At 43.4% G+C, this 19809-nt stretch overlaps 1 protein-coding gene across 2 annotated transcripts; it reads right to left on the bottom strand.

Annotated features, from left to right (window-relative positions):
• Positions 1-1093: 1093 nt before the first annotated feature.
• Positions 1094-17477, bottom strand: TXNDC15 (thioredoxin domain containing 15). 2 transcript variants are annotated; one of them, XM_049873680.1, is made up of 5 exons: positions 17251-17477; positions 8203-8684; positions 6143-6306; positions 3946-4076; positions 1094-2457 (listed from the first exon to the last, which is right to left on the bottom strand). In XM_049873680.1, the coding sequence occupies exons 1-5, from the start codon at positions 17453-17455 to the stop codon at positions 2261-2263; spliced, it is 1179 nt and encodes a 392-aa protein (XP_049729637.1). In that variant the 5' UTR covers positions 17456-17477; the 3' UTR covers positions 1094-2260. The 2 variants fall into 2 exon arrangements, with proteins under 2 accessions (XP_049729637.1, XP_049729638.1); XM_049873681.1 differs by lacking the exon at positions 17251-17477 and adding an exon at positions 16538-16655.
• Between the last annotated feature and the right edge of the window lie 2332 nt (positions 17478-19809).

Below are 19809 nucleotides of genomic sequence, written 5' to 3'. Positions count from 1 at the left end.
CTAAATAAACACTGGAAACAATATAAAATAATTTATCATTATGTAATCAGCTATCTTATATCTGAATTTAAGGGATCTTTTAAAAATAGCTTTTCAAAAAGTTTGTATAACCAAAGACACAAGGGAAAGATCAGTCCAAAGGACTAATAGGCCACAACTACCATGACCTCCACCAGACTGAGCCCAGAACAACTAGACAGTGCCCAATTACCACCACCACCTGCTCTGGCAGGGATCACAATAGAAGGTCCCACACACAGCAGGAGAAAAATGTAGAACAAAATTCAAATTCATACCCACAAAAAAAGACTAGGCTTGCTGGTTGTCTTAGTCATCTAGTGCTGCTATAACAGAAATACAAGTGGATGGCTTTAACGAAGAGAAATTTATTTCCTCACAGTAAAATAGGCTAAAAGTCCAAATTCAGGGTGTCAGCTCCAGGGGAAGACTGTCTCTGTCAGCCCTGGAGGAAGGTCCTTGTCCTAAATCTTTCCCTGGTCAAGGAGCTTCTCAAGCACAGGAACCCCAGGTCCAAAGGAGGCACTCTGTTGCTGGCGATGCTTTCTTGGTGGTATGAGGTCCCCAACTCTCTGCTTGTTTCCCTTTTTCTCTCTTGAGAGAGAAAACGTGGTGCAGGCTACACCCCAGGGAAACTTTCTTTACATTGGATCAGGAATGTGACCTGGGTAAGGGTGTTACAATCCCACCCTAATCCTCTTTAACATAAAACTACAATCACGAAATAGAGGACAACCACACAATACTGGAAATCATTGCCCAGCCAAACTGATACACATTTTTGGGGGGACATAATCCAATCCATGACATTGGCCTGACAGAAACTGGAGAAAAAAGAGTATGGCCCCTGGACACCTTTTTAACTCAGTACTGAAGTCACTCCTGAGGTTCACCCTTCAGCCAAAGGTTTATAGGGCCAACAGGAAACCCTGGTGGTGTAGTGTTTGAAAGCTATGTCTGCTAACCAAAAGTTTGGCAGTTTGAAACTACCAGGTGCTCCTTGGAAGCTATGAGGCAGTTCTGCTCTGTCCTATAGGGCCACTCTGAGTTGGAATCGACTCCACGGCAACAGGGTTTTTTTTTTTAATAGGGCCAACAATAACACATGTGAGGGTTGTGTTTCACAGTTCAATCATGTATATGAGACTAATGGGTACACCAGCCCAAAAGCAAAGATGAGAAGGTAGGAAGGGACAGGAAAACTGGACGAATGGAAACAGGGAATCTAGGGTGGAGAAGGGGAAAGTATCAAGGGGTTGGCAAACAATATCACAAAACAATTTGTGTATTAACTGTTTAATGAGAAACTAATTTGCTCTGTAAACTTTCACCTAAATCACAATTAAAAAAATGCAAGAAAATGCAAAAAAAAAGTTTGTATAAATTATATGGTGTCTCTTTACTCAATGTGTCCTGAAGTATCCTGGAATCAACTTGTGTGCAAGGGCAGTGTAACTTCTTTTAGACATAAATAAATCTAGCACAGTGTTAGGAACATTTTAGGGCTCAATAAATGCATGCCGATTAGACAGCTATGACTAATATTTACGTTATGCTACAGAACTGATAAACTTTAGCTGTGGTGATAAAATATATTTTCTCTTTGCATCTGCCTTATCCAGAAATACTTCTTAAACCACTTCAAATTCTTCCAGTGAAATTAGAGACTACAGGCATCAAGGTCTTTGATTATTTTATTTTCCATCAGTAAAGACAGCAAGTAGCGGTTGCTACTTGTGAGAGGTCACACTTGTCGGTTCTAGTTACTCTTCCCATCACAACACTTTCCTGCTTAGACTCTGGAAAAGAAATTGCAAAAGAACAGAAAACCAACTTTCTTGGACATACGGGGAATCAAGAGTTTTCTAAAACTATAATCTGAAAGTCCAATTTCTGCCTTCTATGTAGTAAACATATTGTCATTCTACTCACTATTCCACCAGAATACGCCTTCACATTTTAAACTGGGTTTCTCCCTTAAAATACTGTATTACGTTCAAGTAGTAAAAACAAGAACAGTGAATTCTATTGAATATTTTTGCATTTGCTTATTACAATACTAGTTAAAACGCCCGTTTATAATTTTTTTACACATTCAGTAGTTCAACAAATGCATGATTCTTTTAACCTGGAGGATGTTGAAAGTCAGCCTTTCACCGAAGAAAATCTATGAAATCATAGCACTGATTTCTGATACGAAGGACTGAAATTCCTCTTTCCAACTTCTACTTTCAGTCCAACACTACTCCGCATGTTCCTGTTCTTGTCCTGGAATTAGCCACCGAATGCTCTCAGTTCGAATGGTAGCATACATAATAAAACTAATTAAAAAGAATAAGGAAAATACGAGCAACCAGTCCACACTTTTTATCAAAGTGCTAGGAAGAGGGCCCACTTGGTCAACTTGAGTTACCACCACATTTTTCTTGGCTTCTATGCCTGAAAGAGAAATCAGTTGTTTCAAATCAGAGAAAGCACCTGCCACAGATTTTTCTGAACTATTATGCATGGTATGCAAAGTGATATGCAGTCTTAATATAAACACCACCGCTAGTATATCTGGGATCGATTTCACTTGCCTGTCAGTGTAATTTGCAACTTGCCTTTCTCCCTACCACATCAAAAAAGCAAGAATCCAGTCAGCTGTTCAAAAATTAAAGGCTTCTTAACCAATGCATTGCAAGAATTTTCTTCTCTTTTAAGGCCAAAGTTCAACAAGTAACTAGTAAAGCTACTGGCAGGGCTCTATGGAATGTTTTCACAAAATAAGTAATGCTTTTTTAAAAAAAAAAAAAAAATGCTTTTATATAACGTACTGAAAGATTTGAAGAACTGTCAGAACAGTTAACTACCACTGGGACCAGTGAATGCCAAACATGCTGTGACTCCTGGATTCTAGATTTTCCCAGAGTGTTGAGCAAAATGTCTCCCTCTCCCCATATCAATCTAAATGACAATTCAGGACAAGACTTGAGATAGCTAAACACTTCATAACTCCTGGAAGTAGCAGCTCTTCCTTCTTTAGTATTAGATATAAGTACTTACATTCAATTTAAAATATATGGAAGGTATGTTATAATTTATTTTCTATTTCCAAGGAATACACTTCAGAAAGAAGCAGGGCGTTCATACTTGGGGTATGCAAGTTTTTGAGGAGAGAACTTTTCCAATGGAGGAAATGCCTTCAATTTACAATGCTCAAACTTTCACGAACAGAGTAAAAGGTAAAGCTGTATGTTTTGGCAAATGTTAATGAATTCAAATAACATCTACAATTGATTAATAAATGGAACATTATACAGCAACAAAAATGAACAAAACAAACCACATATAATACAGATGAATCTCACAATCATAATGTTGAGTGAAATAAGCCAGACACAAAAGAATACATACTATACGTCCCCAATAACACACAATTCACAAACGGGCAACACTAGACTACGGTGTTAGGAGTCAAGATTGCGGTTATCTTTAGGGGAACGGCAGTGCTGAAGAGGGGGAGAAATGTCCCGTTTCTTGATCTGGGTACTACTTACCCGGGGTGTTCACTCTGAGAAAATTTCTCATGCTGTACATAGTGATTTATGCACCTTTTTGTATAAATATTATACATTAAAACGTATATAAAAGGTATCTACAGGCAAAGTGTATGGTATGTAAATTTTACCTCAATAAAACATGTCTCAAAAAAAGCTATTTACAATCATTAAAATTACTTATTCATGTTAAGTTTGCCACTGATGGGGAAGTATTTAACAGGAAATAGTTTATTATAAAAATAATAATAATAAAAAAAAAGGTTACATCTCAGAGTCAATCTTGAATCCTTCACTTAGGATATAGATTACAGCAGGTCAGAACCCACAGAAGGCATATACCCCCAGCAATAAAATTCTCCTACAGCGTATTATTTCTCCTACATACCTGTCTGATTAAAAATGAAAATTTTCAGCATTTCCAGTGTTCGGTCTGTATGATTGAATCTAGCCATTGGTTTAGCTCCTTGAAATAACAAAATGTTAGGAACAGCTACAGTGCCAAACCTGGTAGAAAGACTGTAAGAGAAAGAAGTCAGTCAGAAAACTTGAATTAACAGTGGGCTTTCTCACACAATCCCTTATCAGAATGGATGGAAATAAATGAGAAAGGATCAGTTTCGTGTGCATAAGGAGATTTGTAACAGTCAAACTTTAGGCTTTTGTTTGTTTTTGACCTCTTTCCTAATGAGTCATGGTTTGGGGGCATTCCTGTTTTGCTCTTTGAGTTGCTTTCTATTACAATATGGGACTACCCATGACACAGTTATGATTCCACTATTTAAGTTTCATGGGAACCCGGGTGGCGTAGTGGTTAAGGGTTCAGATGCTAAGCAAAAGGTCAGCAGTTCAAATCCACCAGGCACTCCTTGGAAATCCTATGGCACAGTTCTACTTTGTCCTATAGGGTCACTGTGAGTCAGAATCGACTCAACAGCAGTGGGTTTGGGCTTTTTATTTATTTATTTAAGTTTCTAAATGACCAAACAGATCAGGCCAGAAAACTCTAATTCATGGAGGAAGGACATTGTGTCAGTTTATTTGACAGAATAATTTTCAAACTCTTCAGAATGCCCATTCTCAAAAAAAAAAAATCAACTTATGGTAAGTACAAGAGAATATATGATCTAACAAACATGCCAAGAAGTTCCCAATTAGGGCAAAGCAGTTTGGACGTAATCTGACCTGTGGTATTGTTTCACCTTTACATGATACAGAGCACTGAAGATAAGCTCTGGAGTCAAAGCACTCTGGGTTCAAGCCTTCGTTCTGCCAGTTCAGAACTATGTGACCTCTGGGCAGGTTACTAAGCCTCAGTTCCCCCATGAGTAAAATGGTAATAATATTGGATCATCAGGTTTTTTTTTTCATTTGTAACTTAGTATTAGTATCAGCATGTGAGGGAAACACCAGTCCCAGTCCATACAATAAGAACAAGTATTGTCTATTCTCCCTAAGAGAGGCACCATACCAGACACTGAGAAGGATACACGGAGGAGAAGGAAAAAAGGCAAAGGGAACTGTGCTGGACCCCATACCAGAGAGTCCAGAGAGAACTGAGTAGGTGTGGGAGTCAGCCCAGTTGGCTCGGGAGCAGTGGAGGGCCCAGTCAAAACTGGACATCCAACCTCAACTGTCCTTCCCATCAATTTGTTCCCTTGGGCAGCTTAGACATTTTCCTGAAACCCTTACGAGAACTACTCATTTGTTGACAATGTCTTTCTTCACAAACAGTTTGAGATAAATGTTGGCAATAACATCTCCTATACTGAAAATCTCTGGAGTATGAATTAATAAGCTTTTACTCAACTTCAACTTACTTTCATAATGTTTTATCACCAACTTGACCATCTCCCAGACATTTTAAATTTACTTACACACAACTTCCTTGTGACCAGCTCATGAGCATCTCTAAATCAGAGGAAAAGGGGACACACAGCTGACAGCCAGGACCAGTCAGGGGAAATCTATGACATCTGAGCAAAGCTCTCTGTAATTTATTTTATTGACACTTAAAAAATACAAAAGCTCATTGAACAAAAGTATAAACAAGGGTAAAATGTCATTTTGAAGGGATATATTAATTCACTGAATTAATCTGAACATCTGTGGGACAGGCATGCAAAAATAAATGTAAGTAAGTGAAAAGAAGGGAAATAGAAGCGAAGGAAAGAAAGAAATCCTAAGTAGACATAGACCGAGGAGATGGGATATTAGGGCTGGAAACCTAAATTGCAGGTTAAGTCACAAAGGAATGTGGCATGTGTGACCCTAATTGTGCTAAAAAAGTCCTCTAGTCCCTCCCCAGCCATTAGGCAAACCCTATGGGACATCAGGCTGAGCTACCTTTAAATTCCGTTACACAGACAACAGTCCACTCTCTCTTTTAGAGGCCTCCAGAAAATGACACCATCGGCTCCCTCAGAAGCTAGGCCACCCGAACCTTCCCTTGGCTTTTCCTTTCTTCAATACAATTTTGAAGCTCACACCCATCACCTCTGCTTCTAACTTAACTAGTTCTGACCTCCAGATAACCACAACCACCATCTTAAAGGATGAGACGTAAACCCCCTAAAGGAAGATACCTGCTGTGCTGAGATGCATCCAGCGCCAAAAAATGAAGAGTTGGAAATGCCCGGGGCAAAGAATTAAAATGAGGTGCCAAACTGGCAGAAAATCGGCACCACGGGGTATAAAACAGGACCAGCGTGCAGTCACTACCATTTGGGTTTAGAAAATCCATAAGGTCCTGCGATGAAAGAAACAAGTGTCAAAGTCCATAGTAAATGTACATGCACATTTGTCTAGAAGGATATCCAACAGGAACACTACCGCCTCCAGGGAGAGAACTGGTGGGTGGGGGCAAGGACAGGAGGGAGACTGTGCTGTATACGCTTTAGGACTTTTTGGATTTTGAGCCAGATGAATTCTGCATTAGCAGAAAAGTACTATCAAATGGAAAGTTATAAAGCTTCCTCTAAACTTTCCTTTGGATAATTTTGGACATGTTATCAGGAGGGATCAGTCCCTGGAGAAAGACGTCACACTTGGTAAAGTAGAGGGTCAGCGAAAAAGAGGAAGACCCTCAACAAGACGGACTGACACAGCAGCTGCAACAATGGGGTCAAGTATAGCAACGATTGTGAGGGTGGCACAGGGCTGGGCAGTGTTTCGTTCTGTTGTACACAGGGTCACTATGAGTCAGAACTGACTCAACGACACCTAACAACATCAAGCTTTCCTAATATTACTACACAGCTACTTGAATATTTCTCATAATTCATCAATTCAAATACTAAGCACTCACAGGGTAGAGACCGCTGCCCCGGCCTTTGAATTGTTTGTCTAACTCGACCTAATGGCATTGCTGGAGCACTATGATCTCAGAGTCAAACTATTCCCTCAGCAGACTGGAGTCTGTACGAGGCAGTTGGATCAATATATTTGGCTAAAGGTTAGTTCAATTCAGTGGCGCACCACCCCTGCCACCACCCTAATTCAGACTGTTTAACCTGCTCTGGCCTGGTTGCTGTGGGTGACACCAGTTAGACAGTCCTGCAGAGCTGAGGGATAGTGTCTACCATGCACTAGGGGGAGGGTGTGAGGCCAGCATTGATCTGGCACTAGGAGGGCAGCTATGAGCACTACAAGTACCAGGAAAAATAAATAAACCAAACCCGTTGCCATCGAGTCAATTTCGACACATAGCAACTCTACAGAACAGAGCAGAAGTTCCCCATAGGGTTTCCAAGGAGCGGCTGGTGGATTTGAACCACTGACCTTTTGGTTAGCAGCCAAGCTCTTAATCACTGCACCACCAGGTTTCCTAACAGTACCATATTCTCACATAAAATAAGTAATCACAACTTTCAGAGCTAGGGTTTACTTCTCTAATATCAGTAGCCTGGAATTCATCCTCCTCTTCTGGCTTCTTAACCATCCCACAGAAATTTCCCATTATCCCAGCACTCCCTTTGGAATCATCATTTATCCAGCTATCTGGAAAAGCATGGCTGGGTTTGTAGCAATTGTCTCAGCTCTCTAAACGCCGGACTCACACTCCTTGGAGGACAGAGAAACTTTTCATCCATATAGCACATTTCCCACGTGTTAATTCAGATATTTTGAAGTTGCTTCTGTAATAAATATTTCATTTTGAAAAAGAAAAATGTTGTGATTCTGATGCTAAGCACCTCTCTGTCCATGAGGATTTTTATCATGAGGTTTGGTGGTGAGATGACCCCAAGGGTGACTAGGTTTAGGCCACCTAAAAAGCATAATTGACACTAGTTATCTTTCCTCCTTTCCCAATAAACATCAGGGAGAGCGAGGGCAATTTTCACTGATGCAGCCATGAAATGCTATGCATCTGCCCAAACCCGTTGCCATCGAGTCGATTCTGACTCATAGTGACTCTACAGGACAGAGTAGAACTGTCCCATAGGGTTTCCAAAGAGCGGCTAGTGAATTCAAACTGCCGACGTCTTTGATCAGAGCCGTAGCTTTTAGTTCCTGTGTCACCAGGGCTCCATGCTACTTACAGTACAGTAAAAATTGTGACCCTCAGTTTGAAAGTTGACAAAGAATTAAATCATAAAAGTATATGCTGAAAAGGAAGAAAGCACTAAATAATATGTTTGTTTACCTGTGACATATTTAAAATTTTCAGGGTGAAGTTTTCTAATCCCGTCACATTTCTCTCCTCACAGTTCACCTTAGGGGACTTCAGGCTTTCAGTATTATTGGACTCCTCTGCCGGAGCGTGTTCAGACTCTGCCACTTCTGGCTCTGTGTAATATTCCTCCTCTCTATCTGGGAAGTTTGTTCCAACGTTGTCCAGAGAAAAGAGGCTTTCTCTGAGATTGCACCTCGTATCTTCCTCGCCTCCAGCCTCGCAGGTGCCACCACTGGGCTCTGAGCTCGGTTTGTCCTCAGCTTCCCCCGGAATCATAGACAGCATCACCGTGTGATCCCCAGCGCTGTCCAGTCCCACCACCGCATCAGCCTCTTCTGCTGACATGTCCTGGTCCATCGGGCCATGTGGGGGCTCCTCCTCACTCAGGTACACAGCCCCAGCCTGGAGAGAGTGAGCAGGCCGCTCCTCAGACCAGACGTGACCACTTTCCTCTGCAACCAAAACATGCCACATGGTCATGATCATACCTGACTTCAAAATAAATGAACTTCAAATAGTTATAGTTGTCCTCAACTATGAAATGTTCCCCTCTGGAGAAAAAAGTTATCCTTCCTGTTAAACTATCTAAGAGCCAAGAGCCCCCACCATTCTCCAGGTCATGAAGAAAGTGCTCACAGGGTACTAGATCAATGAACACCAAGTAGGTAAGTGGACAAATACACAGCTTCACTCAAAGCCTACCACTTTCATCTGGGTCATGTCCAAAGGCATTCCAGTGCAGACATCCAGTTAAGAAAATATGATACAAACATTTTAACATTTCCTTTTGTTTGATAAGAATACCCCCCAAAATAATAATGGCTTTACGGAAGATTCTACTATGGCAAAGCATCTTTGCACACATAATAACAGCTCTGCGAGATAGGCAGGACAAGGGTTCATCCTCAATCAATTAATAAATGACCAAGCTGAGGCACAGAGAGGTTCAGTATAATGTGAATAGCACACAGCTAGTAAGCAGCAGAGCCAGGTTTAGGAGCAAAGTCTCCTGGCTGCTAGTCCAGAGCAGATGTAATCTCCCACCATGATACCCCTGGGAATCCTGGGCTGCACTGCCTGAGGAACAGGCTTGGGTCACATAGCAGCTCCTTCCTGACAGCTGGACTCTGCTAGCCTGCCTGCTGCCCTTGGGAGTGCAAGAAGAACGCCCAGAAGAACAGGGGCAGCAGCAGAAGGAAGAAGAAGGGGGCCTTCCTCCCACTTTGGAGCCACAAGGTGGGTCCTGGCAAAATGCTCAGGTAAGAGAAGACTCCAAGGCAGTCTCGCATGTCCATTTAGCAATCTCCATTAATCTCTGGAGCAGTGACTCCTGCCCTCCAACTCTTATCAACACACCAGCTGCCAGGCTCTATACCAAGTACTGACCAGGGGAAACAAACAAGCCCCGCACAGCCCCTGTCCTCAGACAACCTTAGTGCCTGCCCTCAGGCAATCTCACCACCTAGCTGGGGAACTGCCGCCTGTATAATGAGAATGAGATCTGTCATGCCAAGAGCATGACACCAGAGAGTGAATGACTGACTGGCTTAAACTGCGAAAAGGTTTGAGAGCTTCCTAGTGTATGCACATTTTTATAAGGTCTCAAATATCCCCACAGAAATTTGCAGATTCATTTGGCAATTCAAAAACATTCTTTGGGAATTCCACTTCTGGCCAAAATGGAGTAGCAGGGATGAAATTAGCCCTCCTTCCTGAAACAACCAAAAAATAAACAATATATTAAATAATTTCAGGACACTACTCATCAGGCAACAAAGACCTCACTAGACAGTGATCCCTGAGAAAGGGGAAACAAAGCCCTATAATTGCCCCAGTTTACTGCCTTGAGAGAATTCTCAACCATGGTTCAAGGAGAGAGAACGCAGGCAGAGCCTGGTAGGCTTCCTGAATTGAAGAGATAGAGCTAAGAGTCCAGGGAGGTCAAGGAAGCTATAGTTTCCAGCACAGGACACAAGACGAGAGGACTCCAGAGATCTTCAGCAGGTCCCCTCTTGTGTATTTAGCAGAATATTGACCAGTACGTGTGTGTGAGTAAACTACCCAAAGCCAGGGAAAGAACCATCCCAAAGGATTAGAGATAATAGTATCCAGCACTCACACGGAGCTAGAAATAGTACCTGTTCCCACAAGCTAGACTGGAAAACCTCGTAATTCATGGGGCACTGGGAAGAATACACAAATGGGACTTGCCTCAGTAGCGGAGCACAGCTAATCTTAGACTACATTCAACTCTGTTCACATCTAACAACCCTTAAAAACAAGACCTGAAAGGGTCAAAACCTTTCCAAGTAACTTAACTATCCCAGAACAAAGCTCAAGAATATTTATAGGAACATATCCAACATTCAAAAACATAAAATTCTCTCTGAAGGACCAAATTTCTGGGCTGAGGACCATGGTCTCAGGGGACATCTGGCTCAATTGGCATAACATATTTTATAAAGAAAATGTTCTACATTCTACTTTGGTCAGTAGCATCTGGGGTCTTAAAAGCTTGTGAGCGGCCATCTAAGATACTCCACTGGTCCCACCTGGAGCAAGGGAGAATGAAAAAAACCAAAGACACAAGGGAAAGATTAGTCCAAAGGACTAATGGACCACAACTACCACAGCTTCCACCAGACTGAGTCCAGCACAACTAGATGGTGCCTGCTACTACCACCGATTACTCTGACAGGCCTCACAATACAGGATCCTAGACAGAGCCGGGGAAAATGTAGAACAAAATTCTAACTGGAGAAACTCCCAGAGTATGGCCCCGGACATCCTTTTAACTCAGTACTGAAGTCACTCCTGAGGTTCCCCCCTCAGCCAAAGATCAGTCAGGCCCATAAAACAAACAATAACACAAGTAGCTCAACCATGTAAAGGAGACTAAATGGGCATACCACCCCAGGGTCAGGGACAGGAAGGCAGGAGGGGACTGGAAAGCTGCAAGAATGCAAATGGATAACCCAAGGTCAAGACAGGGAGAGTGTTGACACATCGTGGGGTTGGCAACCAATGTCACAAAACAATACGTATATTAATTGTTTAATGAAAAACTAATTTGCTCTGTAAACTTCCATCTAAAGCACAATAAAATAAATAAATGTAAAATTCATGTCTGGCATCTGATCAAAGATTGCCAGGCAGAAAAATGTAATCCATACCTCAGATTACATTTAATAATCAATCAATCAAAACTAGCTCAGAACTGATACACATGTCAAAATTAGTAAGCAAGGATTTTTAAACAATTTTAACTGTATTCCCTGTGTTCAAAAGTTAAGTGTACATACATATACATGGGGCCCTGGTTGTGCAGGGGTAAACTGTTTGGCTGCTAACCAAAAGGCTGACAGTTCGAATCCACCATCCACTCCTTGGAAGCCTTATGGGGCAGTTTTACTATGTCCTATAGGAATCGACTTGATGCCAAAGGGTTTATATATGTGTGTGTGTGTGTGTGTGTGTGTGTGTGTGTATATATATATATAAAACAAAAGGCACTGTTCAGAAATGAAGAGACAAGGCACAGACTGCAAGAAAATACTTGCCAAACACATCTGATAAAAGAGTTATATCCAAAATATACAAAGAAATTTTAAAACTCAACAATAAGAAAACAACTCAATTAAAAAATTGGCAAAAGATCTGAACAGACACCTTGCTAAAGATATACAGATGGCAAATAGAGCATATGAAAAGATGTTTAACATCATATGTCATTGTTGTTGTTATATGCTGTCGAGTCAGTTCCAACTCATAGCGACCCTACGTACTATAGAACAAAACGCTGCCCTGTCCTGCGCCATCCTCACAATCACTGTTATGCTTGACCCCACTGCTGCCACCACTGGGTCGATCCATCTCGTTGAGGATCTTCCTCTTTTTCACTGACCATCTACCAAGCATGATGTCCTTCTCCAGGAACTGATCCCTCCTGATTACATGTCCAAACTACGTGAGACATAGTCTCACCATCCTTGCTTGTAAGGAGCATTCTGGCTATACTTCTTCCAAGACAAATTTGTTCATTCGGCAATATTCTTCACCAACACCACAATTCAAAGGCGTCAATTCTTCTTTGGTCTTCCTTATTAACAGTCCAGCTTTCAAATGCATATGAAGCAATTGAAAACACCATGGCTTGGGTCAGGTGCACCTTAGTCCTCAAGGTGACATCTTTGCTTTTCAACACTTTAAAGACGTCTTTGCAGCAAATCTGCCCCATGCAATGCGTTTTTTGATTTCTTGACTGTTGCTTCCATGGGTGTTGATTGTGAATCCAAGTAAAATAAAATCCTTGATAACTTCAATCTTTTCTTCATTTATCATGATGTTGCTTATTGGCCCAGTTGTGAGGATTTTTATTTTATGTTGAGGTGTAATCCATACTGAAGGCTGTAGTCTTTGATCTTCATCAGTAAGTGCTTTAAGTCCTCAACACTTTCAGCAAGCAAGGTTGTGTCATCTGCATAACACAGGTTGTTAATGAGTCTTCCTCCAATCCTGATGCCCTGTTCTTCTTCATACAGTCCAGCTTCTCAGATTATTTGCTCAGCATACAGATTGACTAGGTATGGTGAAAGAATACAACCCTGATGCACATCTTTCCTGACTTTAAACTACACACTAAACCCTTGTTCTGTTCGAATGACTGCCTCTCGATCTATGTAAAGGTTCCTCATGAGCATGACTAAGTGTTCTGGAATTCCCATTCTTTAGAATGTTATCCATAATTTGTTATGATCCACACAGTCGAATGCCTTTGCATAGTCAAAAACGCAGGTAAACATCTTTCTGGTATTCTCTGCTTTCAGCCATGATCCATATGATATCCCTGGTTCCACATTCTCTTCTGAATCTGGCTTGAATTTCTGGCAGTTCCCTGCCAACCATTTTTGAATGATCTTCAGCAAAATTTTATTTCCAGGTGATATTAATGATATTGTTCAATAATTTTGGTTCGATCACCTTTCTTGGGAATAGGAATAAATATGGATCTCTTCCAGTCAGTTGGCCAGGTAGTTATCTTCCAAATTTCTTGGCATAGATGATGAGCACTTTCAGCACTGCATCTGTTTATTGAAACTTCTCAATTGGTAACCCATCAATTCCTGGAGCCTTGTTTTTTGCGAATTCCTTCAGTGCAGCTTGGACTTCTTCCTTCAGTACCTTTGGTTCCTGATCATATGCTCCCTCCTGAAATGGTTGAATATAGACCACTTTTGGTATAGTGACTCTGTGCATCCCTTCCATCTTCTTTTGATGCTTCCTGCATCATTTAATGTTTTCCCCATAGAATCCTCCAATATTGCAACTCAAGTCCTGAACTTTTCTTCAGTTCTTTCAGCTTAAGAAATGCCAAGCATGTTCTTCCCTTTTGGTTTTCTATCTCCAGGTCTCTGCACATGTCATTATAATAATTTGTCTTTTACAGCTGCCCTTCTGAATCTTCTGTTCAGGTCTTTTACTTCAACATTTCTCCCTTTTGCTTTAGCTACTCTATGTTCAAGAGCAAGTTTCAGAGTCTCTTCTGACATCCATTTTGGTCTCTTCTTTCTTTTCTGTCTTTTTAATGACCTCTTGCTTTCTTCACATATGATGTCCTTAATGTCATGCCACAACTTGTCTGGTCTTTGGTCATTAGTGTTGAACACATCAAATCTATTCTTGAGATGGTCTCTAAATTCAGGTGGAGTATACTCAAGGTCGTACTTTGACTCTCGTGGACTTATTCTAATTTTCTTCAGTTTCAACTTGGACTTGCACATGAGCAATTGATGGTCTGTTCCGTAGTTCACCCCTAGCCTTGTTCTGACTGATGATATTGAGGTTTTCCATGTTTTCTCTCCACAGATGTAGTTGACTTTATTTCTCTGTATTCCATCTAGCAAGGTCCATGTATATAGTCGCCGTTTATGTTAGTGACAAAAGGTATTTGCAAAATTCAATCATGCGATCTCTGCCATCGTTTCTATCACCAAGGCCATATTTTCCAACTACTGATCCTTCCTTGTTTCCAACTTTCACATTCCAATCTCCAGTAATTATCAATGCAACATGACTGCATGTTGAATCAATTTCAGACTGCAGAACTGGTAAAAATCTTCAATTTCTTCATCTCTGGCCTTGGTGGTTGATGCGCAAATTTGAATAACAGTCATATTAACTGGTCTTCCTTATAGGCGTATGGATATTATCCTATCACTGACAGCACTGTACTTCCGGATGGATCTTGAAATGTTTTTTTTTGACAATGAATGCAAAGCCATTCCTCTTCAAGTTTTCATTCCCAGTGTAGTAGACCTTATGATTGTCCAATTCAAAATGGCCAATACCAGTCCATTTCAGCTCACTAATACCTAGGATATCGATGTTTATGCGTTCCACTTCATTTTTGACAACTTCCAATTTTCCTAGATTCATGCTTCGTGAATTGCACATTCCAATTATTAATGGACGTTTGCAGCTGTTTTTTCTCATTTTGAGTCGTTCCACATCAGCAAATAAAGGTCCCAAAAGCTTGACTCCATTTACAACATTAAGGTTGACTCTACTTTGAGGAGGCAGCACTTCCCCAGTCATCTTTTAAGTCCCTTCCAACCTGGGGGACTCATCTTCCGGCACTGTATCAGACTATATTCCCCCACGTGTCTGTTGGGTTTGTAATACTCTGGGGGCTTGCATGTTGCTGGAAGCTATGCCACTGGTATTCAGATACCAGCAGGGTCACCCATGGCAGACATGTTGCAGCTGAGCTTCCAGACTAAGACAGACTAGGAAGAAGGACCTGGCAGTCTACTTCTGAAAAGAATTAGACAGTGAAAACCTTATAAATAGCAGCAGAACACTGTCCGTAAAGGTTAGGGTCCTAGAACCCCTATGGGGCAGTTCTACTCTGTCCTGTTAGGTCACTATCAGTCAGAATCTAATTGACTTGACACAGTGAAGAAGGAACCAGCTGGTGAAAGTTCCTGTGACCTCACCCCATTTATGGACTGGCCATGATGACCAATGACACCCCATGACAGATGTTAACTTCAGCATCTGCGAGATAATTTGATGATCTGACCCTAAGTGCAAGGTGGGCTCACACTGACAGCAACAGTAAGTTCCCTCAACCATCCAGGGTCCTGCCAGGACCTGTCATAGCATACTTAACTTGAGAAATTTGAGAAGAGCTACTAAAGGGACAACCAAGGTTTGGGCAGGAAGTTGGGAAAGCCAAGAGCAATGGTAATAAACTTCAGGATCAGCAACAGCACAGAGGCAGCCAATTGCTACTTACAGTCCTAAAGGGTTCGAGGAGGGAAAAAGTCATAGGATCTTGGAACAGCGAGGGCAGCACAGAGAAGGCAGCCTTCCAGAAGCTGTAACTTTCAGTGGAGGAACACAGCCAACCTGTGATAACTCCTGAGGGAGGGAGTTGAAGGAATCAATACCCTGACCTCACTCTCCTCTCATTGCAAGCCAAAGGAACCAAGAAAGCAGGACAGCCAGTTGGTATTCCTGCAGGCCAGCCACCCATGGCACAGAGCAGGGTGGAGAAGGCTGGTGAATGATCTGGGGGCAAACAGGATACCCAGCACATGCTATCACCTTTCTGAGGTTGGTGGTTAAGTGCAGTGAGAGTACAGAGGTTACATTTGGCTGTGAAGTCCAGATGACAATGGCTTGCATCATAGCTTCTCCACTTCTCCCTTTATCACCTTGGCAAAAGATCTACTGGTTCTGAGTTTCAGTTTTACTCATCCATAAAATGGGGAAGATAGCAACATCTACTTCATAAGCATATGAAGATTACATACAATGATGCACGAATAGCCCTAAACACAAGGCCTGGAACAGAGTGAGTCCTTTTATAAATGGTTGTTGTGCTGCTATTCCTCACCCTTCTCCCGGCTCACCCACAGTCTGCCTCTACCCCCTCCTTCCAGGACATCCCAGGGAAAGGAAAGACCTGCCTATTCCTGCTCAGGAAACCCTGGTGGTATAGTAGTTAAAAGCCAAGGCTGCTAACCAAAAGGTCAACAGTTCAAATCCACCAGGTGGTCCTTGGAAACCCTACAGGGCAGTCCTACTCTGTCCTATAGTATTGCTATGAGTCAGAATCAACTCAACAACGAGTTTGGTTTGGGTTTATTCTTGCTAAGTCTGAATGACAAGTTAAGCCTAAAGGGTCTGGGCTTACAGGGCTGCTAAGAGTGGGGTGAGGAAGCAACGAGAGTAAGGTCTTCTCCACGCCCCACCTCTCCCCCACCTCCAGCCATGCCGCCAGGATGGCTGCCTTCCTCACCTCTGAGGGGGGTCCTGAGAGCATGCCCTGGTGAGCAGCAGGTAACCCACTGAGTCTCATAAGTTTTTCTGGTCTGTCCTTGATGCAGGCATCTGAGCAGGAGTGGACTCCTTAACAAAGTGTTCCATCAGGGTGCAAGGTAAGCCTGGACTCTGGGGTCAGAGACACTCGACCATTTAACAGAAGTGCCAACTTGGGCAAATTACTTAAGCCTCTCTGAAGCTCAGCAATTTAATCTGTAAAATGGAGACACAAAGGGAACATATCTCGTAGAAAATTATGTAATAAAACGCTTTGCAATCTTAACAAGGGTACATTAAATATTGGGTATTTACTATGATTATTATTACTATTTATAAAGTGCTCACCACATGATATCCCACAGTAAGCGCTTAATACACGGTCACTCCTGACTAACAGACGCCTGCCAAAGGGAGCCTGAGCCTGGCCCGGGCCGCGAGGAGCCCGGGGTGTACCCATGGTCAACCACACCACCACCATCACCACCACAAGCCGGCAGCGCACACGGCGAAAGAGGTCAGGATAATAAGGGGAGAAGCGCACGGAGGGACCCAGAAAAGCCGAGGCGCGCATTGCGGGCCTTCACGCAGGTAAAAGCGTCGCCCCAGTAGATCTCCACCTCGCCCCATCACTCACGCACCGCCGCCTGCCGCACCATCGCCTGCGGCCCCCCGCCGCCGACGCGCACTCACCCTCCAGGCCGCGGGCAGGAGGCCCAAGCACCCACAGCAACACTGGCCACCAGCTGAGGAGCCGCATGGCGCGGGGCGGGTGGCGGCCAGGACCACCACCCAGGCCGAAGGGCAACCGGCGCAAAGCGACACGAGTCGCGCTCCCAGCCTGAGGAAGGCTGGGGGCGGAGAGCCACTGAGCGCGGGCGCGGCCCCGCGCCGCCATATTGGCAGCGGGCAGTCGCTGCGGGCGCCATCTTTGAGTCGGGCGTCCTGCCTCTGGACGCGGGCCGGTACCTGGCGCACTCAAAGCTTCTTAAGGAGCCAAGCGCGAGCCATCGTAGGTCGTTGCGAACTTTCTCGACCCCCAAATCTAGGGCTGGGCTCCAGCAGAGAGGACCTCTTTCTTCACGCGCGAGCCAGGGCCTGGCCGCTTGCAGCATTCACAGCACCCGCCCGGGGAGGGTTTCCACGCTTGGTTCCCTGAACCGGTAAGGCTCAGAAGCGTCCTCCTTCGGGTGCCCCATCCAGTACAGAACTTTTGAAGGTCGCAAATCTTGCCTTTACCCGTGCTATCCTACCTAGTGTTGCCAGATTAAATACAGGATGCCCAGTTAAATTTTAATTTCACATGAACAATGAATAATTTCTAGTATAAGGGACATACCGAAATTCATGTTTAACGGAGCTTCCTGGCAACCCTAACCCTACACATCTCCGTGGGACAGGAGGTTTTGCCTGTTAGTTGGTTTTAACATTTAACTGGCCCGTAGGGCAATCACTCCCTCCCTAAACCATCCCCAAATCCGGGGCCACGAGTATTGGCTCTGGCACTTGGCAAATGTGGAACCATCTGAGCAGAAAGCTGGGAAAGAGCCTAGAATGAAGACGGGATAGCTGGGTCAGTGAGGTGTGCAACTGAGGACCAGGGCTCTGCACTCCCAAGCAAAGGAGGGAGGGGGCGGGGTGCTAAGAAAATTCTGAGAGTGAATGAAGAGGATTCTCTCTCGTTGTCACCGATTAGGGTGGGGGGGCGCCTAAAATAGAATAAAGCAAGTTTAAAGTATAGAAATACTATGTTCATGCAACAGATATTTCTTGAGCTGCCACCAGTGCTAAATAAATGCAGAGACTGCGCCTTTCAAACTTATTCTAAGAGGTTGAAAAATAGAAATAGATTTCAAAGATATTTACATCAATCCATTGGTAAATAAAGCGATGTTAAGGGTGACTCCTGACCCCAGCACTTATAGTAGCCCCTGGGTGGCGCAAACGGTTAAGCACTTAACTGCTAGCCAAATGGTTGGTGTTTGGAACCCATCCAGAGGCACCTCGGAAGACAGGCCCAGCAACCTACTTCCGAAAGGTCACAGCCTTAAAAACCCTATGGAGCAAATCTTCTCTGCACACATGGGTTCGCCAGGAGTCAGAATCAACTGTATGGCAACTACTGTGACTTAGGGCCCCTACCTCAGTTGAACCCAACCGGATTCACACTGCCCAATAAGACTACTGAGGCAGCCTGGAGTCACACAAGCAAATTTATTTTGCCAGCAGCTAGCAAAAGGAGACAGTAAGGGCTAGAACCTTCAGAGAGACTGTCTTTCCGGTTTGCCTAAGAGCCAGGTATTCAAGATTTGACAAGGAGGGGTCTTGATGTTTATTCATGAGGTTTTCAGGGGGAAAGACGGAGATTTCTGAGAAGGGGTTGGGCTATGTAAATACAGGTGCGCATGCAGGATTTCTTCAAGATGGAAGTCCTTTGGTTCCCCTTGACATAACTTATGATGGGATGTGACGCAGGCGCACTGGTTCTCTTCGTCACATCACCCTCTTCAGCGGGCACAGGAAAGTCAAACAGCAGTCATTGTTACTTCTTTTGCGCGTGCTCTGCACCTGTGGAGACCTGCAGGATCTACATCAACAGTTTATTTGCAGCATCTTAAAACATTTCAGTTAGTTTCACCAAACAGCCAAGAACTTTTCCCCCATAGGGCCTGTGTGTTCTGTTCCAATCTCCAGGAGGTGGGTTATGGTTGCACCAGTGCCAGTAGGTCAGGTTGTTTATTCTACTCTCTGTCCCGTTTGACCTTTTCCCGGCCTATGTACCAGGAGCCCAACGGCCCTGCTTCACCACCACCATGACCACCATCACCATGGGGTGAAATGATACAGAATTGTTATGTGCATTAAATGAGATGTAAAGTGGTGAGCACGTGCCTGGCACATATAGTAAGCACTTCAGAGTGGTAGTCATTTGTATGGTGCAGTGAATTACTTAATATGGCCTTTTTAGCCAAGCATAGTCTTGTAATTCCCACACAATGACTGGGTGGGATTATGCAAATAAAGTGCTCGTGGGCCACCAAGGGGATTGGACACCTTGCTAACAATGTAAATAAGGTACATGGAACCCTTGTGGCAGTGGGACCACACAAATAAAGTGTTTGGAACCCTAACAAGGGGATTGGTCAGTTTTGCCATCCCGCTAGGCTTAAAAAGAGAGCCAATCCCAGAACAGAAAGGGGGACTTCAATATTATCAAGAAAGAAGAGCCAGGAATGGAGCACATCCATTGGA

Source organism: Elephas maximus, chromosome 2 (assembly GCF_024166365.1).
Source record: "Elephas maximus indicus isolate mEleMax1 chromosome 2, mEleMax1 primary haplotype, whole genome shotgun sequence".
NCBI lineage: Eukaryota > Metazoa > Chordata > Mammalia > Proboscidea > Elephantidae > Elephas > Elephas maximus.
Note: the sequence above shows the minus strand (reverse complement) of the source record. Positions and strands in the feature narration are given on the sequence as shown.

Bases quoted from the DNA above. Each gene is read 5' to 3' on its own strand.
- TXNDC15 (XM_049873680.1), bottom strand. From the start codon at position 17,455: ATGGCGGCGCGGGGCCGCGCCCGCGCTCAGTGGCTCTCCGCCCCCAGC. The intron at 8,685-17,250 runs GTGAGTGCGCGT...TTTTGGTTGCAG, and splicing joins TCCTGCCCGCGGCCTGGAGG to AGGAAAGTGGTCACGTCTGG. The intron at 2,458-3,945 runs GTATGTAGGAGA...TTTCTCTTTCAG, and splicing joins TTTCATTTTTAATCAGACAG to GCATAGAAGCCAAGAAAAAT.